Raw genomic sequence first — 27,505 nt, forward strand, 5'->3', positions numbered from 1 at the left:
GCAACCACCAGCCCCATAACCACCCACACACGCACACTCGGTGGTACCAAAACCTAAAAACACAGACGCACACATATATTTGGAAGCCAAGCTATGACAGCGAGGGGGGATGGGTAATGATACTCAACACCTCCCACTCTCTCCTCAGCTGCCCCCTCCCTCACTGAAACCCATGAACCTTCACATACTAAACAGACATACATTTCACACACTCCTTCTTTTCTGCAAAGTACAGGGCTGCGTTAACACAACACACACACATACACACACACACACACACACACACACACACACACACACACACACACACACACACACACAAAGACCTCAGTGTAAAACACAGACTAGATTCTCCCTCCCTCCCTCCCTGTGTTTTCTTTACTCACATAAGAAAAAGCTTTTCAGCTCATGCCTGTAAGTGAACCCTACGATTACTGTAGGTGATACTCGGAGGATAAACGCATCACAAGGCCACATGATGAGTTTTTATGAGTTTAAAATCTGAAGAACTGACTGTCACTTGTTTACCTGTTTTTGATTACGTTGTCTGTTTAATCAGAGAATAATGCTCCTTGTTTTTTAAGACCCCCCCCTTGATACACTGGTGGTAAATTGTATGCAAATGACCTCACTGTCATCAAAGTGAGTCTTTGTGAAAAGCTCAAGAAAAAGAAGACAACATATTAACATCATGTGCTATTGAGTAATTTGCTGAAAAGTGTGTTACTTCTCTTTCTCTTTTTGATCATGCCGCACTGTAAGAAAGAACCCCTGACTATATGTGTCTTTTAAATGACTCAGATAATCACCAGCTGTCTTTACAGTTAACAGAGATTAACAATCTGACCAAATCTGATCGGTTTGTTGCTAAGCAAATATTCCCCATGAGTTTACTTTTGATCAGTTGCCAGGTCTCCTCGACACGCTCAATGTGTGTTTCACATTTTGTAAGTTTTATTGATCAGTTTCCTTTATTTTAAAAAGATAACAAATATAACATATTATAATGAATATATTCCCCTAAAATGTTTGTATGTGGTCCAGGTATTACTCATGTTGTAGGGACCTAAATGTGCTTACATGGTCATATTATGGCGATTTGACTTCCTTATAGGGACAAACGGCAAGTCCCCAAAATTTGAAAGTGAAGACATGTTTTGAGGTTTGGTTTGGGTTAGATTAAGATAAGGGTTAGGGTTAGGTCATAACTATAAATAATGTTAAGGTAAGTCTCCATGAATTGAATGTATGTCAATGTAATTGTAATGTATGTGCGTGTGTGTGTTTGACTGTATTTTGCGTTTGTCTGTTGACGTTGTTTTATATGAAAAAAGAATGCTATTTTTTGTCATTTTTTAGCTGATGCTTCATAATAAAACATTTGAAACAATAAAAATACATTCCCCTACGAAACTGTACAGGTTGAAGAAAAGCAGTAGTTCCTGCTTTTACTTTCGTTTGTCTACGCTTTTTCTTTTTCAGTTTCACCATGAATTCTGGTTTGAACTGGAGCAAAACAGGTTATGTTAGCCAATGGCTTCCAGACTGTACTCTTCTTTCCACGAATCCCCTCACTGACAGATGACAACATGTTCCCTCAAACACACACACACACACTATCCCACCCCAAGTATTTGTTTTCTGCTGAGCGTGGCCTGCAGTGCCTGGGGTTGTGTGTGTCACTACACTGACGAGGTGGTGGAATACGCTGGGACTTGTTAGATCTGCAGGATGAACCATACAGCTCCCACGACTCACTGCGAGTTACACGTTTTCATACTTCACAACTATATGACCAATGCATGATATGCTCTGCTGGCTGATGGTGTTAGAAATGGGGGGGTTATGTAAAACTCGATAAAGAGAAAGTGCCCGCATTATTTGTTTAAGACTTTCCCAAGAAATATGTACACCACCAGATTTTAGAAATACTGAAGACAAGAGTCCAGAGTTCCTGGTTTTATCCAGTACATCCATACATTTACCAAATGACAACAAAAATGTCTGAGGGAAACTCTTCCAGTTTTGTTTCATTTCTCTTTTAAAATATGTATTTAGCAAATATATCTACCGACACAACTGTCTAAATGGTTTTCAATATATATATATAATATAACACTAGTCAAACAATTCTTCAGGAAAAGTACCTTCTTTTGATTCATGTTTTTGACATAAAACTGTCAAATTTAGGAGTTTTGAATATCTGCATGCTAATTATATCCGCCTTCTCTCCATATGCCCTGAAACAACACTAAGACCTCAAGCGCCCTCAGTGCAGTAAGGACACTGTTTTCCACAACAGCTCCCTTCAGAGACGTAAATAGATTTCACAACCATTTTCTTCCTACAATATAACCCGATCTACAGGTGCTGTTCAGTTGTTGTTCACGTAACTGTGATAGTTTGGGCTAAGAATGGGGCCCAAGGGCTGTAGGGATGTAAATGAGGGTCCTCAGGGGTGGGTGGCGATACCTTTAGTATTGATACTACAAATTAAAGTTCTTTATTTAAATGGAGGGTTGGTTGTTGATGTTTCTGAAAAAAAATTTATCTTATTTGTTGAAATCCTCTTCACACGATCCCGGTAGCCTTCAATAAATAATGTCTTCTGCAGACAAAAGATAAAAAGAGGGTGTCCTGTGTCCCTCAGGACTGCAATAAACACGACCCACCATTTTATTTGAACCAACATACATGAGCAGCATACACTGCTGAAGCAGAGCCGACAGCTAGAAGTTAGCAAACAAAAATCGGCTTCGACCAGCTGTCAGGCAGTTTGCGTTCATGTGTTTTGGGGGGTAGCTTTGAAGAGAGGATCCGATAGTAGGGGATGGTACGTATCTGTGTAGCCTAGCCTTGCTAACTTTTCCTGGCTGGCCAACCCTTGCTTTAAGTCTTGCTACTAAAAGACTGGTTGGTCAAACGAACACTTCAGACAATAAACATTTTTGATGTTACCTCTTAAATATATATATATATATATTTATAAGCAGATACATAGTGTTTTAACGTGTATTTCAAATAGACCAGTGGTAATTAAACATATTCTGAAGTAGTCTACTGATAATAACACATTCATAGGTCATGTAAGATTGTCTTCCATTTAATAGTATGTAAACTATTTTGATTATATATAAGTATTGTAATCAGTGATTGTGACCCTGGTCTTATCAGAGTATCAGTTTGAAAACAGTGTTAATGCTATCACCCAACCCTCTTTTCTGTTGTTACCTGAAGGAAACAAAGTGTGAGGCAGCCACCAACAAACAGGCTTGTCTATCTTATCTAGCTATAAATGTGGGCTTGTTTTGTTCCTCTGACATTAGTAATCACACTGAGGCAGGAGGGGCGAGGCTGTTTTCCACCAAACAAAATAGTTCCTCCTCTCTCCCACAGGCACAGGATGAGACAGCCCCTGGAGATCACCCTCCTGGTGACAGCATTCTTTTTTTATCTTTTGAAATTCAGTCGTGTCAGCACCATTATTCATTCACCCATTCGTCTGGGGTGGATTACTCAATAGACAAATAAAAAAAAAAATACAAAGATTCGTGTCCTTGTAGGACGATGACGAATGGATGTGTAATAACGCGACCCCTTGGCTACGCGCACGCGCACACCCGACCACCCTCCTCCTCCTCGTCTCGCGGAACTGTACAGAGCGCTCGGGGGCTCCGCGGGCAGCCAATGGCGACACGTCGTTTCACCCGTGACATCATCCGCCAGCCCTCTTACTAAAGAAGGAAACAAACATCCATCCAGAGGGAAGAGGAGACGGAGCGAGAGAGGCAGAGAGAGGCAGGAGGGCAGAGGAAGGGAGAGGTGAACCGACCTGAGGCTGTCTGACGGAGGACACAAGGACCTAACAACCAGGACCCTAAAAACAACATCAACAACAACAAGGACCCGTCCGCCGAGACCCTATTTTTTCCTTCTTCTTCTTCTTCTGCCAAGACAAACGACCACACGTCTCGCGAGAAAAACCTCGTCGATTTCCAGCAGGTGATGATCTCGGATTATTGTTTTGTTTTCCTCTTAACGACGCGGATGAGTTTCAGAAGTTCAGCTTGTGGAGGTAAAAAGAAAAGAAAAGAGAGGGGAGGGGGGGTGGGGGTCCAAAAAAACACAAGCTCGACGGTCGCTCATGTCATGGCGACCTTTAACTGGGGCTCGAAAGGTCAGGTGGTGTGTGCGTGATGAGGCAAAACAAGTTTTTCTCCTCTTCTTCTTGTTTAATTCGATCTGGTCACTGGTTGAACTTGTCACCACCACCTCCCTCCTCCTCCTCCTCTTCCTCCTCCGCCTCAATGGAAATATCACAGGCGCTCGAACGTGACTCCGTGTGCTCGATGGGGGAAAACAAGGGAGGGAGGTGTATAGATGGAGAGATGGCTGCTTACTGTCTGTGTTTGTCTGCTCGCTGGGGGGATGGGGCAGTCCAAGCTAATTCCTGTCCACAAGTAGAAAATGCATAAGCCGGAATGGGCAAGTAGGGCGAGAGATTTGCTCTGGAACGTCTACGTGTGTCTAAATATTAAATGAAGTGCCAGCACAGCACGCAGCCTTCTGCCCTGGTTGTTTTTTTGTTTAGTTTCGGGTCCGCTCGTCCCTTTAAAGACCTATGTGGCTCCACCAAGTCGTTCTTAAGTACCAAAGTGTGGTTATATAACCGATGCTGTTCGTTGGGAACACGCAGAAATGGTTATTAGTGGATAATCGAGAGCAGGAGGACGATGTCTAAACAGGAAGCAGAGAGAAGGCAGACAAAGGGATAAAGCAGAAACAAAGGGAGCAGGGACCACAATGTCTAGACTGTGGGTTTATTTCACCGAACATCAGTGCTGCTGTTCCCTCGCTGTGATCTCTGATTTTATGCGATATTGGGTCCTATTTTCAAACACTATAATTTACTGCCTGTAACAAAGCGACAGTGGGCCGTTTCTCCTCTGTCCTTCCTTGTGACTCAGTAGTTTTCAGCCCAGCAGGGCCTGAAATACGAGCTGAGCTTGTGGCTGATACAGGAGCTCAGTCTGCCCCCCTTTTGTTGTGTTTGTTAGCCAGAGATTGATCACACCCATGTTTTTCAGAATGTGTCCTCGCACCAAAAGGGAGGATTTCGAGTCTGATCATACATTATCCGGCTGAGTGTTTTATGTGAGAGGAAGTTGTTGGTGAATGATTGTGACTGGTGATCTACCCTGTGCTGGAAAGCCCCTGACTTACCCCGCAGGCTGTGTTTTACAATGCACAACACTCCAACTGGCATATATTGGGTTGTTTCCGCTGACTGTCAATGTCAGGAATGAGACACTAGTATTCGCTTGTGTAATAGAACCTTTGATTATTTGAGGTGGTGGTGATGACAACATAAACAAAGAAATGTTGTATTTCATGGGTGGTATGTGTGGATACATGTTAGGGTGAAAGCTAGGCAGGTTTAACATGGGTATCCCCCCCCCCCTGTCCACCTTATCCCTGCTGGTGAGGGGTCTTGCTAAGGGTTAAGTTGAGAGTGTCGTTGTGTGTCTTGACAGCTGGGGCCAAACGTGACAGCTGAGACACCCTGTCCATTGTTCCTCTGTGTGACAACGTCAACAGCCATGGTTAGTCTGTCGTTCTTTGTTCTTTTTGGTCTCATTTGTGACATAGTCTTAGTTTCAGTCCATATCATTCCCTTTGAGGAACTGTCTTGCCCCAGAAACCTTGTCAAACGCTTGGGGTTTAGATGTGTAGCTAAAATCCAAATGCAGACATCAATGTAATAGTAAAATTGGTGGAGCTGGGTGTAAAGATAACAATTCTGCTGATCGCTTGTGAAAAAAAAATTCCTTTCGAGCTGCAAGGCACATACCAACCTCTGGCTCAGACCTCATGTCTGGGATTTTTTTTTAGAAGTCAGCAGTTGAACACGTGACTGGACAGGAAAGACGGTCCTTGTGGGCTTTTCCAAGGAAACCCTTTGTTGGCATGACAGTAATAGCATGCATGGGTAAGAGGAGAGGGGGGTGAAGAGGATCGGTGTTAGTGGGGGTTGACTCAAGATTTAATGGCACTTGTTTGGTGTGTTGGTGAGGTCAGTACAGCCCGAGTGGACTGACAGGACGTTCTGAGACAACTGTCAGCCTCTCCCGGAACACTAAGCTCGCCTGCCCCCTGTTTGTGTCCCTGACCAGAATGTAGATGAGTAAGCAGCTGCCATGTTATAGCACAACAGGACCAAAGGTTGTTTACAGGGGAAATATGATACTGTTGCTGTGAACACTGGTTGTGTGTGCTTTTGTTTGAGTATCAGTTTGGTATCAGTTGCCTCTTGCCCAACTAATCCAGGCCTTCTTGTCCCTCTGTTTGTTCATTCAGCAAGTTGTTTTTGATCTGTTGCCTTAAAGGCAGAGTCTCCCATGATGCAACTTCCTGTTGTATTACATTGCAGCACAAACGGGGCGACCACGTCACAGGGCTACACACGTTTTTCCAAGTTACGCACATGCTTGTTTTTTGGGCATATGTGTGGGGAGAGATGACTCAGGAAGTTTGGAAATACCTTTTGTGGCAAGAACCACAGGGAGGGGGGAATACTGTTTGTGAAACTGCCGACCTACTTTGTTCATTCTCAGTCACTATGTCGTCACTTGGAACGGACCAAATGTTTTTTTACACGCTGTTTGTTCTTTTGAGGCTGAGCTGCTTCTTGTGAGTCAGAGGGAGGAAGTTAAAGGCCTGATGAGGAGTCTTGGTTATTGTCAGTTTTGAGTCATGATAATCATGACACACAGCGGTGTTGCATTAGTAGTCAAAAGATTTTGTGGTAGTGAGGAGGCCCATTGTTGAGCTTTTATTATTTTCTATCACATACAACACAAATAGCTTTTTAGGTGTTGAGGAAATAATAACTGTATATTACTGTGATTAGCCCCGAGAAAGGAGAACAACTAATAGAAAGACAAATTCTCCCTAAAGCAGTTCACGGATAAGAAAAAGAAAGGTGGGTCAAATGTTTGGAAGAACAATGCAAAATAGTGAAAAGGGGGTGGAAGAGCTGGAGGGAGGCAAGGGAAGGAGGGGACACAACAGTGAACAAAGCTGTGGGGCAGAACAGAGTCCAGCTTCTGCCAAAGGTGCTGAACAGAACACAGTGAGTGTTGTTTGTCCTCCAGGCGTCCTGCGGAGTAGCGTTCACTATTGCATTCATGCTAAAGGGCAGGTCAAAACAGACGAGCACACTCATATTTTCACAATATGACTCCGCTGTTATCTGGAAGCCCTGTTGACTCTGCTGCAACAAGTTTCTTTGGGAACACAGGGAAATGTGTCCTGTGATGGAAATTGATTTCTCTGTGCGTGTTTGTGTGACCATGTCTAATAAGCATTCTCATTCTTCTCTTTCATTCTGTTAGCAATGGCCCAAGAGACGAACCAGAGTCCGGTGCTTTGTGCCATGGGCTGCGGTTTCTACGGCAACCCAAGAACCAATGGCATGTGCTCTGTGTGTTATAAGGAACACCTGACACGACAGCAGAGCAGCGACCGCATGAGCCCCCATAGCCCAATGGGTAAGACGCTACACAAAAACTGTTATTGTGCAATCCAAACAGATCACAGGGGCCTTGTGTTTATGGTGTAAACACAGAAATGTAGTTCAAGCTATATATTACCAGCTCAAGATAAGGAGGGATTCGAGGAAGAGTTCAAGTCGAGTCAGTGTTTTCTCAGCTCTCCTCCCCCCTGCCAGCCCTCTCTGTTTTTCCACCCTGTGTAATGAAAGACAGCTGTTTTTCTTCAGGACACTGTTCAGGGTTTTGGGGGGGGTTGTTCCCTTCTTTAGACATTTTTAAGGTCAAACATGGAAGTCTCCCTCACACTGTGACGCTGGTAACCTATTAGAACTTGTTCTTCACACAAGACAAAGGCATTCAAAGTTTAATTCAGCTTTGAGCGGAGAAAATGTCCCAAGAAATCTACACGTCTACTGAAGATATGTTAGATTATTAATCTTGTGTAGATGCAGTGAATTAGTTGTTTTTCATCAATACAGTCAGCAAGGGAGTAACCTTGGGTTGAACATTAGGTGGGTTGAGGTCAGTTATTCTGTATTATTATATGTGAATGAATCACTTGATATACCTAAGAGATAATCAAATAGCATATCATACTTGCCAGATAATACAAACTAGCTAGTAGCCAAAGTAGCTACTATAAAATCGGGGTTAAAAAGGTTTTTTTTTTATGGTGCTGAAAATGACATTAAATTGAGAAAACCAGCTACTTTATCATGTTTTGTAACCATCAATATTTTTCAGTGTGACTGTATGATTATTTCAGGGGTTGTACAGCAGTGGTTCTCAACCTTTTTTCAGTGATGTACCCCCTGTGAAATATTTTTTCAGCCAAGTACCCCCTAACCAGCGCAAAGTATTTTTGGTGGAAAAAAAGATGTAATACACAGCGCTGTGCCCTCAGTGTCTGATTTATTAAACACTTATATTTTATTGAATATTTATTAAATAACTATTTTTAAAGGATTTTTGAATGGATGCTTATTTTAAATCTATTTTTTTTTAAATCTCACGTACCCCCTGGAGTGCCTTCACGTACCCCCAGGGGTACATGTACCCCCATTTGAGAACCACTGTTGTACAGCCTGTTGTTGATTATGGGAGGGTTACAACCCCTCCACCGCAACCCCTGGTAAATTACACCCCTAGCAGTGCAAGGCTCAAACCAGTTATTGTGCATACGTTGTACTTGCATCTTGTATTAATTTCAAACTTGATTGTTTTCTTTGAGTTTTAGTTTAATAGAGTTCACTCTATTCTCTTCCAGCCTCAGCTAGTAGTCCTACCTCAGAGGCCTCGGCCATCCAGAGACTAGAAGCCAGTCTAGCCAAGGTTGATGCCTCCCCTGCCTCCTCACCAGACATGTCTAGGTCAGTATTTGATCAGTTTGACTGTTCAAGGTAGTTCTTCAAATTGCAGAACATATGAACTGATGCTTGACTGCCTCCTTTCTCCTGCTCATTCCTCCCTTTCTCTGTTTTTATGCAAATCTTCAGAACTGTTCAAGGATCTCTTCCTGTTACTCAACAAATGACAGAGATGAGCATCTCGAGAGAAGACAAGCCAGAAACCCTAGAGCCTGGTAAAACTCACAGATGCACATAAACACAAACACACACAGGTGACTCCTCACATGCAGACTTCTTAAGGCAAACATTGTAGGACCCTCTGCAGCCACAGTTTATTTTTGATGCCTCACTGCATACCCTAAGCCGAACTGTTGGTTTTACTTACTGCCTTCAAGAAAGGGAGGCTGTCTATAAATAAACCGGTTTAAAAATACCTCAACACCAGAGGGCTTTCTCAGATTTGATGCAGCCTGCCAGAGGCTTTCTCAGAGCCGTGCACTATTTTCAGCCAAGAATAAGAGAGGGCAATTTAGAGATAAGGGGCACTCTAATTATCATTAGACAAAAGTACACCATTCCAGTTGCCAGCATGTTTACATGTCACACAGATCTCTGAACAAAACTCATCTGCTGCTCCTACAAGTTAAAGTGTACAGATAATTAAACCTAGTAGGACTAATATGTATGTTTTTTTTTCCCCTCCTGTTGTCTTTATCTGTAGTTGTAAGCCAACCTGCTGCTTCTAGTCCTACTCCTGTAGCTTCTTCCAGCAGTGAAGATGGAAAAGGTGACAAACCCAAGAAGAACAGATGCTTCATGTGCCGCAAAAGGGTGGGACTCACAGGTGAGAAGGGGCTGGCGTCTGATGCAACACATTCACAATCACATTTTTATCATTACTGTTATTTTTAGAGCTGTAATTGTTTTACTGGAAAGAGGAAAAGGCAGAGTTTTCTCAGCACCTCTCCAGTGTAGTTTTTCACTTCTTGTTCTGGTGTTGACCCCCATATGTTTGTGTTTCCAGGGTTCGACTGTCGCTGTGGGAACCTGTTCTGTGGCATCCACCGCTACTCGGACAAGCACAACTGCCCCTACGATTACAAGGCCGAAGCTGCTGCCAAGATCCGTAAAGAGAACCCTGTTGTGGTTGCTGACAAGATCCAGAGAATATAGATTTGACGAAATCAGGAGCAATGACATCAATGAAAAACACCTTTGACAAAGACTGGAGTATGAGTGCGAACCTTTTTGAAATGAGCACTGGCACGAGTGGCCAAGTGAGGATTGAAAGGACTTGATTTACAAAATTACAACCTCAAGAAAACAATGGGGAAAAAATAAGTAAAAAATGAAAACATCCTGTCCGAGGGAGATGCATGAATGATCACTTTTCTCCTTTTTGATTAACTCATTAGTTTGTTTTATCCTATTTTCTGTGGTGTGATTTTGCTGCTGATGAGTCCTTTTTTTTTTTTTAAAGAATATGTATTGTCTTATCAAAAGCAGCCCAGGCTAACTGTCCAGGATAAGCTGTGCTCCTCTCACCCAAACCAGGCGCCATTTTGTGCCAAACCGTAGACAGCCATTTTACTCGGACCCTGCCATGTGTCAGAAACTGGCGGGTCTTTCACAGCATTCAGACTACACAGTGACAGTCCACACAAGCTGTGTCCCTCAACCTTCGATCTTCTTGTCCCGCGTTCCGTTGCTACTGGAGTCAATGTTTGGAGAGCCGTACATCTGTCCCCCCTCTGTGCACAAGGGACTGTGTTACTTCGTCTCTGTCTTTCCTAGCTTTACCTACCTCACAGCTGCTGTGTTAAGCTTTGTTGTTTTCCCGTTTCTCTTTGTGTCCATCAGCTTTGACCCCAGCAGAACAACGGATCATCATGATAGGCGGCCTCAGTGACCCAGTCATAAGCAAGTCTTCACTGTGACAAGGCTGTTTCCATTATGGCTGGAGGTATCACGCTAGGCACGGACAGACAAATGACTCCATGTTTCACTGGGTATAAACGTTTTCAGTGGATATATTGGGTGAAGAGGTTTCCCCTACTGGTCTTGAGCTCAGATTGCAATCTTAGACGCCTGGTGCAGGGCTGTGTGTACCGATGAGTAGCCTGAGAGGAAGGATGGCACTCTTCCCTGGCAGGCCTGGTAGGTGACTTTAGGCTACGTTATGGTAGGGGCATGAATGAATGGGATAAATGCATGACTTACACTTCATCTGCATTTGTGTTTCAGAAAATATTTGGTATCACTCAACCTAGGGTTTCAGACATTTTATTTGCTGAGAGACAATTATCTGTTATGTTACCTTTTTTTTTTTCCCTCTTCCATTGATATTGTACTGATGTTAGCGCATGTATTCAGTGCATTTGTGGAATTAGAGTACGTGAACCATTTTCTTTTCTGTTTTAATTTTTAAAAATGCGCTAACAGAACATTCATGTGAGCTACGTGTGGGTGGGAGGATGTGGATGTGTTTGGATGTGTGTGTGTGCGTGTGTGTTGTTTCCCGACCCTTTTGTCTGTGGAGCTACCCGGTTTATCAGCACATGTTTACAGAACTACAGGAGCATGAATTATGAAAAATAATAGATTCCAAGATTAGATGTAACTTCTCATCTGTCTATCAGCTATTGGTCCGTGTGTCTGCTATTGAGCACCGTAGAGAAGTGTGTGTGTGTGTGTGTGTGTGTGTGTGTATTTGTGCGCCGGCTCGTGCACTTACCTGTGCAAAAGTGTTTTCATGGCTGCCTGACAGAGTGAAGCCCATGTATGTTTGTGACTTGTGTTAATCCCCCTTTTTTTCTGCCTAAGGATGTGTTTTATTTTTTTCATTTAAAAGACAACTGTATGTATCCGTTTGAGTTTTTTCCTTTCTGATTCTTAGTCATATGCAAATTTGTACAAAAAATGAAAAAACAGCAAACTGTGTTGATATTTATGTATTACATATAATCTTGCTATCCAGCATTACGACAGAATAGTATCATGTAAATAAAACTGTACAGAGAGACATTATCAAGCCTCATTGTGTATTGATTAACACAGCTAACTGTTTCTTAATATTGTTGAGTTTAAGTGTGTGTGTAAGTTTAGGATGTTTGTCTATTCTGACTGTTTGTTTTCCACATTACTATGGTCTTTGCTGTGAAGTTAAACGAGGCCAAAACACTTGATGACACTAAGGTGCACAACCCAAGTCATGTCCCTAACATCCGCTGGTGGCCACTAACCCCTGCTAACATCTACTGGTAGTTGGTAACCTAAATTGTCAAACAAACAAGGGACATTCAACATCTTGTATATTCTAGATAAATGGAGTCAAATGGTTCATTATAGTAAATATGACGAACAGAAATAGCTGTTTGGTGAAGACGGGCTGATGATGAATCTGCATGAGATGGTTAAGAGTGAACTGTGTGGATCTAATTTCAGTCAAGCAAGAATAGAGTCGAAAGCACATGTCAGGAGCTTCAGTGTTACCCTGTAATACCTCACCTAGCCTAACCCGGCTTGTTAAGCATCCTCATGTTAATACAGAGCCCTGGCAGCACAGACTGTTAACTTCACACAGGAGACCTGTTCAAACCAAACCATGTCTGGGTCACACAGGAAGTATTAATCCTAGAAGAAAAGTGATCCTGCTCCCTTCTTACCTTGGCTGAACGCTGTACATGCAGCATGCTCATGATGAGTGTATCGGGTACAATTGTGTTTTTCTCACACACCCATCAGGAGCTCCAGGGCCTGAGTGTGTTCACAGATGGCGTCATTCATGGCAGCAGCTGCTCAAACAGCTGAGGTGTGCTCATGTGGTGTTCCTGTGACAGAAAGCTACAGAGATCACACTGTCCAGACGCAAGACTTCAACACAATGGAGGATTTGCACAAAGTCAATTTGGCTGAGAAAACATCAGATAGTTTGCTTTATGATTGTTATTTTGCTGTTTGGAACCACACACTGAGAACGTATCATGAGGCAAATGAATCGCTGATCATGTGATCCTCCTCACTGATGATCACAAGTCTGCTTGTCCTCTAAACCAGAGGCGACAGAAGAGTACACTTCATAACTAATGAGGTGACACATGAGAAGAGGATATACACACACCAAATATGACCTGAGAAAATGTGAGGCATCTTGACTCTTACTTTGTGTGTGTGTGTGTATCACTGGGTGTGGCTGAGGTTAAAGCTGGATGTAGACGTCAGAGATGTTGTTAACAGATGTGCAGGGGGGTTGGAAGTTACATGAGGCTACAGACAGTAAATACAAACATGAAGACACTCAAAAAAACACACAAACACAAATTTACATCAACCTCCTCCTCTACTTTTTTTTTTTATTATCTCACTTTTTTTACATTATCTGGGCTCTCATAAAACATCAGTATCAGAAGTAATTTGGGCTAAAACACCAAATGTGAAATCCTTGCTCATTCATTTGTTAGATCACTTTGTCAAATCAGTTTCAAATTTATGGAAAATGAACACCCACATTCCCGGGAGGCCTTTGTACATATTTGCGGGCAGTTGTGACTGAGGAGGTTGAACAGGTTGTACATCAATGCCTGGATTGATAGTTTGATTTCTGTCAGTGTCCCTGAGCAAAACACTTAACTCCAAACTTAACTCAATGCTGCCATCTGGATGTGAACACTGTACAGGGGCACTCTATTTACTGGATATCTACAAAGCATCACGCATATCCAAGTGAAACACACAACACTAAATAAATAACATCATACTTACAGCATCTACATATATTGTATATAAACCTTTGAATCTATAATAACCAGTGTACTTAAAAAATCAATAAGCAGTACTTTAAGGAGGAAAGAAATATACAATTATGTCAGATTTCTTGTAGTATACATATGTTATGCGTCAGATTTACCAGAGAGAACTATATTTTGTTTTAAATTGACGTATTTACTCACATAGATTTACTCTATGCAAGATATTCTTAAAAGCATTTTTCCCTTTTTTCCCCAAGAGTGTTTGGGATTAGTTGACAGTGGACACCTGAGGGACTGTGAATCAAACGTGTACAAATCTGGTTTCTTTGATACATCAGTTATAATACTTGAATGAAAAATGAAATCTCCCACTTTTTAATAAACATTAAATGATTGATTTACAAATTGTTGTTAGATTATCACATATGTTGTTTATTTCTTGGCAAACGATTAGCCAAGTATCATGCCATTTATAAAACATGAACGACTGTATGTCACCTGTGTTATGTCCAATCTTTCTGTTACTATTGAACAATATAGGTTTGGTCTTTTTGGGGGGGTTCTTTCATACTTGGTCAGAATCACTGAATAGGCCGACCAGATACAGGCTCAGGAAACAAAACAAGACACAAAATGCCCACAGATCACCTAGCAACACAAAAAAACACATTCAGTGGAGATGCAAAATGGCATAACAATTATAAAGTGATACAAAACAACAACAAAACACAGACTTACTACAAAGAGAAATCACATAAATTATGCAAAAATGATTTACCAAAAATCACTTCAACGAAATGCAAAACTGATTCAAAGACAGCCATGGAAAAATGACTGAAGAGGTGGAAATACAACCACAGAGAGAGATGTGAAACTAACACAATGAAATGATAAAGTCACACAAAACAGCTACACATGGTTGGTTCTATCATAATCTGTCAGTGGATGTGGTATCACAGACCATTCAGAGTGTATTTGTCTTAATAGAGTTAGTTCTTTGAGGGTAATGAGTTGTATTTTACCCCAAAATCAAAACCCAAAGGCTTTTTCACTCACTAGATAAAAACACAATAACATAGCATTTTAACATTGAATCGATACTTTCATTAGATATACATAAATAATATATTACGTGATGCTTATAACTAGTAATGAACCCAAAACAACTTATTTTGCTTCTAGAGAAAACATGTTTGTTGTTTTTCTTTCACAATAGGACAGTCGAGCCTGTGGGGGGCGCTGCTCGTTCTTTCTCAGGGACTAAATCGTGAAACCGGAAGAGGAAACCAGCAGCGGCTTGTTGTGGGCTCGTGTTAGCGGGGCCATTGTAACGTAAGGGGAACGCATTTTCTGGTGTGAAACACGAAAACAACCCGATGCTACAAATCTGAGGACTGCGCCGATGTTTCCAGCGTCTGTTTAACAAGCAGACCGAGTCACAGTGTTCAGAAGCAACACACCGGTTCACTTTGAGTTACAGTGCGCTAAAAGCTCAAAGACAAAACACGCACCATGGCGGATGTTACTGCTCGTAGCCTGCAGTATGAGTACAAAGCGGTGAGTGTGGACACGCACACTCATTAAACACGATGCGCAACACGCTGTTACATTATCGAGATAACTGTGTTGTGTTTGTAATCCAGGCCACTCCGTGTGCAGCTAGCCACTCGGCTAACTAGCAGTTAGCTTAGCTTGAGCCGTGTGCACCGCTGAATCGACTGATCACCTTGTCTCTGTTTCGTCAGAACTCCAACTTGGTGTTGCAAGCCGATCGCTCTCTGATCGACCGCACACGGAGAGATGAACCCACTGGAGAGGTGCTGTCGCTGGTGGGGAAGCTCGAGGGGACCAAGATGGGTGACAAGTCTCAGAGGACCAAACCCCAGAAGCTGGAGGAGAGAAGAGACAAGTCAGTCTCATCTGCGTCAACAACACTTTTTATTGTCTTAGTCGAGGCAAAGAAGCATATACAAGTTTTTGTCTAGTTTGACATTGTCACCACACACTACTTTTACCTCATAATTAAAATAGATGAATGATTTTGACTTGATTGTTAAACGCTTTGCTCAATGTCAAATATTGAATTACAGATGATTAGGGTTTAATTTCTTATAAATAAAGAGTAATATAAGATGTCAATCCAAAAGTTATAGCAAATTACTGGTGATTTGTCAGCTGATTTTTTTTTAATGCTTAAATGACGAAATTTCTCAACAACTTACGATCACATAAGGTAACATAAAGCAATTCACAGCTTGATTTGTTTTTCTATACATTTATGTTTTTGGAAAACTTAAAGTGATATCAAAATATCCACAGTGACTAGTCAAAAGCGCAGGACCATTCTTCATCTCCACTGTCTCGTTTGAAATTATGGCTCATTCATCATTTCACACATGCTCTGTTTTATTGTTCCGGTGTCTGCCTGATGATATGAATCATTTTTTTTAACCTTGTCTTGTTCGGTCCTAACAGGAGGCGAAAAAGAGATGAGGACAGACATGATATCAACAAAATGAAGGGCTTTACCCTCCTTTCAGAAGGCATTGATGAAATGGTGGGCATCGTCTACAAGCCTAAAACCAAAGAAACCAGAGAGACCTACGAGGTCTTGCTTAGCTTCATCCATGCTGCTTTAGGAGACCAGGTCAGTGAGAACTACAATTGCCGTTTTGTTTTGGAAAGACGGCTTGTGTGTTTATATTTCATCAGTAAACTGATTTGTTAATTTGCTTGGTGTTTATATCTCATCTACAGCCACGTGATATTCTGTGTGGAGCAGCTGATGAGGTGTTAGCAGTGCTGAAGAATGACAAAATGAGGGATAAAGAAAGGCGGCGTGAAGTAGAGCAGCTTCTTGGACCTGCTGAGGACACACGTTACCATGTTTTGGTCAATCTGGGCAAGAAGATCACAGACTATGGAGGAGACAAGGATTTACAGAATATGGGTATGTACACAGCAAGCGACTCAAGTGTAATCACAAGACTGTAATGAAAATATACAGTGCTCTTTGGTGTAGTCTCATCTTCCTTGTCAGTGTGTTGTGGAGATGTTGTGATTGCAAACAATGTTTTTTATCTTCTAGACGACAACATTGACGAAACCTATGGTGTGAATGTCCAGTTTGAATCTGATGAGGAGGTAAAAATGGGTCTTTTCTTTAAGAGTTTCCACTCTGAAATGTAGCTTTTAAACATTTGTGCTAAATCGGCTGTGTTTCAAATTTTTCTTTGCGTAATGTGTAGGAAGGGGATGAAGACCAGTTTGGTGAGGTACGAGATGAACACTCAGATGAAGACAGCGAAGGAGAGGAAGCAGGTGTGGGCTGTGCTCTTTCAGCCAATGTAAGTGCAACATTTACCTCAATACTTATTACTGCTTAGCCTGTATTTAGACTGGATCTTTGCGAATCATTGCACAGTGTCCTGCATTAAAGACAAATTATTGACTCTTCATTTAGCTTGGTGCCACAGGGGATGTGATGACAGTGAAGAAAAAGGATCTACATCCTCGAGACATCGATGCCTTCTGGCTCCAGCGTCAGCTCAGCCGTTTCTATGATGATGCCATTGTCTCACAAAAGAAAGCTGATGAAGTCTTAGAAATCCTCAAGGTACGTTTGTCTCCTTATCTGTTCATAGCGTCCTGCTTAGAGAAGATGAGTCTGTGTTTTTCCAACCATCTCATCCCTCGTCTCTTTGTATACCACAGACTGCCAGCGATGACAGAGAATGTGAGAATCAGCTGGTGTTGCTGCTGGGCTTCAACACCTTTGATTTCATCAAAATCCTCCGACAGCATCGTCGCATGAGTAAGTTTGTGTTGTAGAATCACGTTGTTTCAAATTGTTGTATCTTGTGCTCTCTGGTTTTGAAGAGATTGATTTTGTTTCCTCTGACTCACAGTTCAGTATTGCACCATGCTGGCCAGCGCTCAAAGTGAGGCAGAAAAAGAACGGATCATAGGAAAGATGGAGGCTGATCAGGAACTGTCAAAGATCCTTTACCAGCTGCAAGAGACAGAGAAGGAGGACATTATTCGAGTAAGACCATTGTTCATTAAATTACCTAATCACTTTGCAATTTTTTTTTTTCCCGTTTAGTCCATTTCATCTTTTTTTGAATTTGTGTTACTTTAGGAGGAGCGCTCTCGCAGGGAGAGGTTGAGGAAGTCTCGTGTTGATGACTTGGAAGCTATGGACGTTGACCATGGAGAGGTAAATAATGCATCACTGTTCATAAAGCAACTGAACGCCATGTCAGCACGTTGACTACGTATGGTATTTTGGACTATGAGATGACCTGTGATTACTACAGAGGTGATAAAATGACAACAGTGATTCCCCCATATAACCATCTATATAATCCTTTCTTCTTTTCCAACAGTCGATGGCCCCTCGGCAGGTACTAGACCTCGAGGACCTGGCTTTTACCCAGGGCAGCCATTTCATGGCCAACAAGCGTTGCCAGCTTCCAGACGGCTCTTTTCGCAAACAGCGCAAAGGTTATGAAGAAGTTCACGTGCCTGCGCTAAAACCAAAGGCCTTTGGTGATGATGAGGTTTGTTGGTTGTGTATTTTATTTCTCAATTTTAAGTTTTCAACTTGATAGGGACTGAATTGAAGTGTTCATGTCCTAAATGTTCTCATGTCACCAGGTCCTCCTTCCTATTGAGAAGCTGCCCAAATATGCTCAGGCTGGATTTGAAGGTTTCAAAACCTTGAACCGCATCCAGAGCAAGCTGTTTAAAACCGCCATGGAGACAGATGAGAACCTGCTTGTGTGTGCACCTACGGTAAGACAATTTTGTTCAACCCAAAAGCATTGTAACGATTTCCCAATGTGTGTCTTAAAGTATAATTTTGATATTCTTTGTTTGCACAGGGAGCTGGTAAGACCAACGTAGCCCTGATGGCAATGTTGAGGGAAATTGGGAAGCACATAAACACAGACGGAACCATTAATGTGGATGACTTCAAAATTATCTACGTCGCACCTATGCGTTCACTAGTACAGGAGATGGTGGGAAGTTTTAGTAAGGTAAGCTTCGTCTCACCCATCCAGAGCTTTGTTTGCATTCTTTTGAGATCTCTTGACACGCTTGAGGGACACAGATCTAAAAATAAGTTTGACTCCTCTTCTCACCTCAGCGTTTGGCAAGTTATGGCATCACAGTGTCTGAGCTGACGGGAGACCACCAGCTCTGTAAAGAGGAGATAAATGCCACTCAGATCATCGTCTGCACCCCTGAGAAATGGGACATCATCACCCGTAAAGGTGGAGAGCGTACCTACACCCAACTAGTGCGCCTCATTATCATTGTAAGTAATGTCAGTGTGTTGAGGGTTTTGTCATGAAACACACCTTTCACAAATGTCAAAAAATATATATGATGTAAAACACATGGTCACTTGCTAAATGTGTTGTGCAGGATGAAATCCACCTGCTGCACGATGACCGTGGACCCGTGTTGGAATCTCTGGTGGCGAGGACCATCCGCAATGTGGAGCTGACCCAGGAGGATGTGCGCCTGTTGGGCCTCAGTGCCACACTGCCCAACTATGAGGATGTGGCTACCTGCTTGCGTGTAGATCCTGCCAAGGGACTCTTCTACTTCGACAACAGGTATATTGCTTTTAGAATATAAAAGTTAACACACAAGCAGTCATTTTCTATAAAGCTGACAAGTTTTCTTTGCTGATAAATGTGGGGGGTTTTTTTCTCCCTATAGTTTCCGCCCTGTCCCCTTGGAGCAGACGTATGTCGGCATCACAGAGAAGAAGGCCATCAAGCGTTTCCAGATCATGAATGAGATTGTGTATGAAAAGATAATGGAGCATGCTGGAAAGAACCAGGTATGTCCTGTTTTTCTTAACTTACCTGATTCAGTGACCTTATTTCTATGAAGAAACGTATCCACAATGACTTGTAACAGCCAATGCAGTTGTCCAACTCTACCAGCTGAAATAACACTGACCAACAACAACGTCACTGGATTTAAATGTATCCCTACATCCTTGTCTACAACAGGTACTAGTTTTTGTCCACTCCAGGAAGGAGACTGGAAAGACTGCCAGAGCAATACGAGACATGTGCTTGGAGAAGGACACACTGGGTCTTTTCCTCAGAGAGGGCTCAGCATCCACTGAAGTGTTGAGAACTGAGGCAGAGCAGTGCAAGGTGAGCCGAGATTCACTGAGATGAAACTGCACAGCAACAAAATAAGAAAAAAAGAGTAACATTTACACCTGAACTCTTTTGTCCAGAACCTTGAGCTGAAGGATTTGCTGCCTTACGGTTTCGCTATCCACCACGCTGGTATGACAAGAGTGGACCGTACGCTGGTGGAGGATCTGTTTGCTGATCGACACATCCAGGTCTTGGTGTCTACAGCCACTCTGGCTTGGGGAGTCAACTTGCCGGCACACACTGTCATCATTAAAGGAACGCAGGTGTACAGCCCAGAGAAAGGCAGGTGGACTGAGCTTGGAGCCCTGGACATTTTACAGGTCAGTCTCTACTAGATTTCTACCAAAATGTTATAAATACCACTGTGTAACAACACTAACAGTAATAATTCTATTATGCCTGGTCTCAGATGCTTGGTCGAGCTGGTCGTCCTCAGTACGACACCAAGGGAGAGGGAATCCTGATCACGTCTCATGGAGAGCTGCAGTACTATCTGTCCCTGCTCAACCAGCAGCTGCCCATAGAGAGTCAGATGGTGAGCAAGCTGCCTGACATGCTCAATGCGGAGATAGTCCTGGGCAACGTGCAGACTGTAAAGGTGAGAAGCTGACAAGCACAGACACTTTGTCAAAGGAGCTGATCAAATGTCTTCAGTTTATGTAATTTGTCATATTTTCTTGTATTAGGACGCTGTCAACTGGCTTGGCTACACCTACCTGTATGTACGCATGCTCCGCAACCCCACCCTGTACGGCGTTTCTCATGATGACCGGAGCGCAGATCCCTTGTTGGAGAGACGCAGGACGGACCTGGTGCACACAGCCGCCAATGTCCTGGACAAGAACAGCCTGGTCAAATATGACAAAAGGACGGGCAGCTTCCAGGTATGAACGTGTTTCAGCTGAGTTTGCGTTTCCAGCATAAATTAGTCATGAACCATTGGTTTTAATGGCGGACCTTTCTCTTTACCTGAAGGTCACTGACCTGGGACGGATTGCCAGTCACTTCTACATCACTCACGACTCCATTCAAACCTACAACCAGCTGTTGAAACCCACTCTCAGTGAGATCGAGCTCTTCAGAGTCTTTTCACTTTCCTCAGAGTTCAGGAACATCAATGTGAGAGAGGTATGTTGACTCCAGAAGGACATGATGGTTTGAATCCCCTCAACAAAACCTCATAAAACATGTTTAATTAAATAGTAACACGTAGCCCTGTATTTTAGGAGGAGAAGCTGGAGTTGCAGAAACTACTGGAAAGAGTTCCTATTCCTGTGAAGGAAAGCATCGAGGAGCCAAGTGCTAAGGTAACACACATCAAGTGATGACGATTATTAATCTGAAATACAGTGCACAGAGCACATTGTGCTATTCAGAGCACAAAAAACTAGTTATTTTTCAAACATAAGAGAAAGTGGTTGTTTTCAGATTCCAAATAGGCAAAACATTCTTCTAAGCAAAGTAAAGTCTTTTATTTGTCGTGTTATCTGGGTTCATGATCAGCTGACTGTGTGCTTTGTACGATCTAGTCCTGATGGTGCTGTTCGTTGGTTTTGTCAGGTTGTTTTTCTTGCAGACGGATTGAACAAGAAGCACTGAATTCAGTTGAATGATAAACTCTGTGTTTTCTGTGTTCTTATTTCAGATCAATGTGCTGCTGCAGGCCTACATCTCCCAGCTCAAACTGGAGGGATTTGCTCTCATGGCAGACATGGTCTATGTTACACAGGTATGGCCATTCACCCAGTGCTGTCATTACTCTGCTATTTCCATACATTCCCCCAAGTATATTTGTCAATATTTTTTGCGAAAGTTATGTAATCTTAAATTGAGAGAAAATTTAATCTTTTGAAGATATATTCCGTACTCTGACATGTTTAAAATACGTTTCCCTGCATTAGTGCCTAATGTAACTGTCCATGAATACTTTGTCATTCATGATAAATATAAATTAATTTTATTAAATAGTACTCTTTCCCTTTTCTTACAGAGTGCTGGAAGGTTGATGCGGGCCATATTTGAGATTGTGCTGAACAGGGGCTGGGCTCAACTCACAGACAAGACCATGAATCTGTGCAAGATGATTGACAAGAGGATGTAAGTCTGACCATCTTCTCTCTTGAATTAACATAGATGTTACTGTTCCAACGCAGTCGCTGATTCTCTTCATCCCCACAGGTGGCAGTCGATGTCTCCGCTCAGACAGTTCAAGAAACTGCCGGAGGAAGTGATCAAGAAGATCGAGAAGAAGAACTTCCCCTTCGAGCGTCTCTATGACCTCAACCATAATGAAATTGGTGAGTTTTCTCCTCCACGTCATGTTCATTGGATTCCCTCCCTAGTCAGGTGAGTTCTTGAAAGACACATGCTTAATTTTTCTCAGGTGAGCTGATCCGAATGCCAAAGATGGGGAAGACCATCCACAAATACGTCCACCAGTTCCCCAAACTGGACCTGGCTGTCCACCTGCAGCCCATCACCCGTTCCACACTGAAAGTGGAGCTCACCATCACTCCTGACTTCCAGTGGGATGACAAAGTGAGTAATGAGAGCCATAATGTGCTGCACCCAAAGCATCTATTACCCAACCCGCTGACACATCATTTTTCCCATTTAGATTCACGGTTCATCCGAAGCTTTCTGGATCCTGGTTGAGGACGTGGACAGTGAGGTCATCCTCCACCACGAGTACTTCCTGCTCAAAGCAAAGTACGCCCAGGACGAACACCTTGTGACCTTCTTTGTCCCAGTGTTCGAGCCTCTGCCCCCGCAGTACTTCATCCGTGTGGTCTCAGACCGATGGCTCTGTAAGTAACTTGATAGAAATGTGTTGTGCAATCTATATATACACATAGCATGTGAACTCCCTACTTTATTATTCCTGTTTCTTTTCAGCCTGTGAGACTCAGCTCCCAGTCTCCTTCCGCCACTTGATCCTACCAGAGAAGTACCCTCCGCCCACTGAGCTGCTGGACCTGCAGCCTCTGCCTGTTACTGCCCTCAGGAACTCTGCTTTTGAGGCTCTCTACCAGAACAAGTTCCCCTTCTTCAACCCCATTCAGACCCAAGGTACAGAAACATTTTAAATAACGTGTCTGCTACTTATCCCCAAAAAATTCCATCAAAAGCTGTGTGCATTTTGTGTTGCGGACTTGACTCATTTTTGTTGTTGCTTCCCCACAGTGTTCAACGCTGTGTACAACAGTGATGATAATGTGTTTGTGGGAGCCCCCACCGGCAGTGGGAAGACCATCTGTGCCGAGTTTGCTATTCTGAGGATGCTGCTGCACAACGCAGAAGGTCGCTGTGTCTACATCACCCCCATGGAAGCACTGGCTGAACAGGTGTGAAGTCATGTGGAAGCTGAAAATGCACTTATCATTACTAGCATTGCTTATTTTTTCAGATCTAACATCATCAATAATCGCATTATCGTTGTCTCTCAGGTGTTTGTTGACTGGCACCAGAAGTTCCAGGACATCCTGAACAAGAAGGTGGTTCTGCTAACAGGAGAGACGAGCACAGATCTGAAGCTCTTGGGAAAAGGTGACATCATTGTCAGTACCCCCGACAAGTGGGACATCCTGTCGCGTCGCTGGAAACAGAGGAAGAACGTCCAGAATGTCAGCCTCTTCATTGTGGATGAGGCACACCTCATCGGAGGAGAAAATGGAGTAAGAACACAATACTGCATCATGCTGCATTGTCATATATGCAAGGCATGTACCATGATAGACATTTTTTTAGGCTGTGCATGATGCTAATGTCCCTTGTTTCTTTTCATTAGCCTGTGCTTGAGGTCATCTGCTCCAGGATGAGGTACATCTCCTCTCAGATTGAGCGTCCCATCCGCATCGTGGCCCTGAGCTCTTCTTTGTCCAACGCCAAAGACGTGGCCCACTGGCTGGGCTGCAGCACCACAGCCACGTTCAACTTCCACCCCAACGTCAGGCCCGTGCCTCTGGAGCTACACATCCAGGTCTGTAAACACTGTGTTTAGCTAGCAAGAGGACACAAATTCCTGTTGGGTTGATTTGTTATTAACTTGTCATTGCTTGCTCAGGGCTTCAATGTTAGTCACACTCAGACCCGCCTGCTGTCTATGGCCAAGCCAGTGTACCACGCCATCATGAAGCACTCCCCCTCCAAACCTGCAGTGGTGTTCGTCCCATCCCGTAGACAGACTCGCCTCACAGCCATCGACATCCTCACTTTCTGTGCCGCCGATGTCGTTCCTCAGAGGTCAGTCAATACACTGAGACCATGCCTCTCGATGAGATATGGACTGTGAACCTGGTCATGTGCCACTCATCTCCACACTACTGACAAAGAGTGAATGTCTCTCTCTCTTTGCAGGTTCTTGCATTGCACTGAGAAAGACCTTGCTCCATTCCTGGACAAAGTAAATGATGCCACTTTGAAAGAGACTCTGGCCAACGGTGTGGGTTACCTGCACGAGGGCCTGTCTGCGATGGAACGCAAAATAGTGGAGCAGCTCTTCAACTCAGGTAAGACCCACCTCCTGCCCCGTACCCTCAGCACTGACTTTAAAGGTTAATGGCTGAGTAAATCTTTTCGTTACCTTTTTTTTACAGGTGCTGTTCAGGTCGTGGTGTCCTCTCGTTCACTCTGCTGGGGCATCAACATCTCTGCACACCTCGTCATTGTCATGGACACCCAGTACTACAATGGCAAAATTCATGCGTAAGGCTTTTACTAGTTTATTTTCAATAGGTGTGTATGTGTCTAATGTATTGTACTAGTGACATCAACCCCCTGTTTCCTCAGATATGTGGACTATCCCATATATGACGTCCTCCAGATGGTGGGCAAGGCGAACAGACCCATGCTGGACGACGAGGGGCGCTGTGTGATCATGTGTCAGGGCTCTAAGAAGGTAGAAGCATGTCTGCTGTTTCTGTCCTATTCCGTTTTGAAAACTGACCTGGATTTAAAGCTGTGACTGCGACCGTAAGAACAAACCAAACAGACTTTGTTTTTTCTTGGTAGGACTTCTTCAAGAAGTTCCTGTACGAGCCGCTGCCGGTGGAGTCTCACTTGGATCACTGCCTCCACGACCACTTCAACGCTGAGATTGTCACCAAGACGGTGGAGAACAAGCAGGACGCTGTGGACTATCTAACGTGGACGTTCCTCTACCGCCGGATGACCCAGAATCCCAACTACTACAACCTGCAAGGTGAGAGTCATCCTAGCGTTCAATTTTCATTTAGAATAAATCTAGTTTTATTGATACTGGATTAGATGTTAGAAATGATTTCTAAATGCTATGATTTGTTCTTACCTTGTCAGGCATGTCCCATCGTCACCTGTCAGACCACCTGTCTGAGCTGGTTGAGAACACATTACATGACCTGGAGCAGTCCAAGTGCATCAGCATAGAGGATGAGATGGATGTAGCACCTCTCAATTTGGGCATGATCGCTGCGTACTACTACATCAACTACACCACCATCGGTTTGTGCCAACACTGATGAAAATCTCTTCTGTCAGTTCCTGACTGTCGGCCAATGTTTGGATTCAAACATAAGTGTTGCTTAATTTTTGTGTTTGACAGAGTTGTTCAGCATGTCCCTGAATGCCAAGACAAAGATCCGTGGGTTAATTGAGATCATCTCTAATGCTGCCGAGTACAAGAACATTCCCATCAGGCACCACGAGGATTCACTTCTCCGACAGGTAAACGCAGCACACTGACAGTTAACCAGCCATCTTTACACAACAAGCACGTCCCTCCTGAGTCAGTAAGATGACATTTACATTTGATTACTTGTCTTTGCATTACAGCTGGCACAGAAAGTGCCTCACAAACTGAACAACCCTAAGTTCAACGACCCCCATGTGAAGACCAACCTAATGCTGCAAGCTCATCTCTCCAGGATGCAGCTGAGCGCTGAGCTGCAGTCGGACACCGAGGACATTCTCAGCAAGGTACAGATTAGTGGTGATCTTACCACTGAGGATCTTGTATGTTAATTTCTCTGGATTTCATTCCATTCTACATATTTAATATTCGTGTGTGTTGCATTTGCAGGCGATCCGACTGATCCAGGCCTGTGTGGATGTGCTGTCCAGTAACGGCTGGCTGAGCCCTGCCCTGGCAGCTATGGAGCTGGCACAGATGGTCACACAGGCCATGTGGTCCAAGGACTCGTACCTCAAACAGCTGCCCTTCTTCACCTCGGAGCACATCAAGCGCTGCACAGATAAGGTACATCACTGTTTTGTCACCAAATGCATTTGTAACTAATCAGGGATCGTATGCATATTGAAACTGACCACGTGGTCCCTGCTCTTTTCATCAGGGTGTGGAGAGTATCTTCGACATCATGGAGATGGAGGATGAAGACAGAACTGCTTTGCTGCAGCTCTCAGACGCTCAGATGGCTGACGTGGCCCGCTTCTCTAACCGCTACCCCAACATCGAGCTGTCGTACGAAGTGGCAGAAAAGGACAACATCAAGAGGTACAGACTCTTTCTGTCGGCAGAATCTTTTCTAGAAGTCACAGATTGGATTTTATAATAGTCATGATGTTTTGTACAATTGTGAATGTGTGCTTCAATGTGTGTTTGCAGTGGGAGTCCAGTTCTGGTTCAGGTTCAGCTGGAGAGAGAGGAGGAGGTGACTGGGCCTGTCATCGCACCTCTCTTCCCTCAGGTACATCCACTGTTTTGTGCACTTCTTAAAGTCTCTGACATTTCTTCACTGAAAATGCAATAACTTTGCTATCAACTTTTCATTGTTACAGAAACGTGAGGAGGGCTGGTGGGTGGTGATCGGAGACCCCAAGTCCAACAGCCTCATCTCCATCAAGAGGCTGACTCTTCAGCAGAAAGCAAAGGTCAGTGTTCTTCTCCCACCAGAAGCATTCTGTGGCTTAAAATGCTCTGGACACCCTCATGTTAATCAGTCACGTTTCCCCCCTGCAGGTTAAGCTGGACTTTGTTGCCCCGGTGATGGGTGTTCATAACTACACCCTGTACTTCATGAGCGACGCGTACATGGGCTGTGACCAGGAGTACAAGTTCAGCGCGGATGTGAAGGAGGCGGACAGCGATGGAGACAGTGACTCAGACTAATCAGATCACTGCAGCCTCTGACATTTTGTTTTATATAAAGGATCAGTAGGTAGTTTTTCCTTGTTTGTTTTTACTGTAGATATTCAGCGTGGTTCATGTCCCGTGTCTTTGTAAGCGTGTCATGAATCATCATCTATGCTCTTGTGATAAGAAGTGTCATTTTAAAATCATCTGAATGATGCACCTCAGTCCAGATCAGTGTACAGCAGCCGTTTACAGCTAACATAGTCCGACATGTACTCGAGATACATGGTCAAACGAGGCCAGTTTGGGTTTTCAATGTTTTAAATCTATTACACACTGTGCTAGCTGATCTACTGTCAGTTTTCAGGTCTGACTGAAATTAAAACATTGCAGATTAAAAGAAACATTTATTAAGCTGGTTGACCAAATTTAGGTGTTACACTATTCTTTCAGATTTGAAATTTAAATTAAAAAAACCTCCACTTATATTTTTTGACTTTCTTTGTTTTCTTATGAAATCTACTTCTGGAACTTGTCTAAATGTTTTTACATGATGTTCTGTCTGGAATATTTTTTTGCAATAAAGAGAAGCCACATA

General features: G+C 43.3%; 2 protein-coding genes across 3 annotated transcripts; both read left to right on the top strand.

The window, feature by feature from the left end:
* Positions 1–3,740: 3,740 nt before the first annotated feature.
* On the top strand, positions 3,741–11,929 carry zfand5a (zinc finger, AN1-type domain 5a). 2 transcript variants are annotated; one of them, XM_035166452.2, is made up of 6 exons: positions 3,741–4,075; positions 7,395–7,550; positions 8,821–8,923; positions 9,050–9,135; positions 9,624–9,746; positions 9,927–11,929. In XM_035166452.2, the coding sequence occupies exons 1-6, from the start codon at positions 4,006–4,008 to the stop codon at positions 10,073–10,075; spliced, it is 687 nt and encodes a 228-aa protein (XP_035022343.1). In that variant the 5' UTR covers positions 3,741–4,005; the 3' UTR covers positions 10,076–11,929. The 2 variants fall into 2 exon arrangements, with proteins under 2 accessions (XP_035022343.1, XP_035022344.1); XM_035166453.2 differs by having other exon boundaries at positions 3,741–4,002.
* A 2,993-nt stretch (positions 11,930–14,922) lies between these two features.
* On the top strand, positions 14,923–27,505 carry snrnp200 (small nuclear ribonucleoprotein 200 (U5)). Its single transcript, XM_035166449.2, has 44 exons — positions 14,923–15,207; positions 15,396–15,559; positions 16,126–16,297; positions 16,408–16,600; positions 16,739–16,794; positions 16,899–16,997; positions 17,114–17,266; positions 17,365–17,464; positions 17,559–17,695; positions 17,792–17,869; positions 18,039–18,212; positions 18,310–18,447; positions 18,537–18,692; positions 18,803–18,973; positions 19,084–19,277; positions 19,384–19,507; positions 19,683–19,832; positions 19,919–20,161; positions 20,251–20,439; positions 20,528–20,725; positions 20,817–20,969; positions 21,068–21,148; positions 21,487–21,570; positions 21,832–21,938; positions 22,020–22,138; positions 22,225–22,379; positions 22,459–22,648; positions 22,737–22,910; positions 23,025–23,185; positions 23,288–23,515; positions 23,629–23,820; positions 23,905–24,083; positions 24,198–24,349; positions 24,437–24,545; positions 24,630–24,738; positions 24,852–25,041; positions 25,155–25,319; positions 25,420–25,541; positions 25,650–25,793; positions 25,897–26,073; positions 26,168–26,328; positions 26,440–26,521; positions 26,613–26,705; positions 26,794–27,505. The coding sequence occupies exons 1-44, from the start codon at positions 15,163–15,165 to the stop codon at positions 26,941–26,943; spliced, it is 6,411 nt and encodes a 2,136-aa protein (XP_035022340.1). The 5' UTR covers positions 14,923–15,162; the 3' UTR covers positions 26,944–27,505.

The sequence above is a fragment of the Hippoglossus stenolepis genome, chromosome 9 (genome assembly GCF_022539355.2).
Source record: "Hippoglossus stenolepis isolate QCI-W04-F060 chromosome 9, HSTE1.2, whole genome shotgun sequence".
In the NCBI taxonomy this organism is placed as follows: domain Eukaryota; kingdom Metazoa; phylum Chordata; class Actinopteri; order Pleuronectiformes; family Pleuronectidae; genus Hippoglossus; species Hippoglossus stenolepis.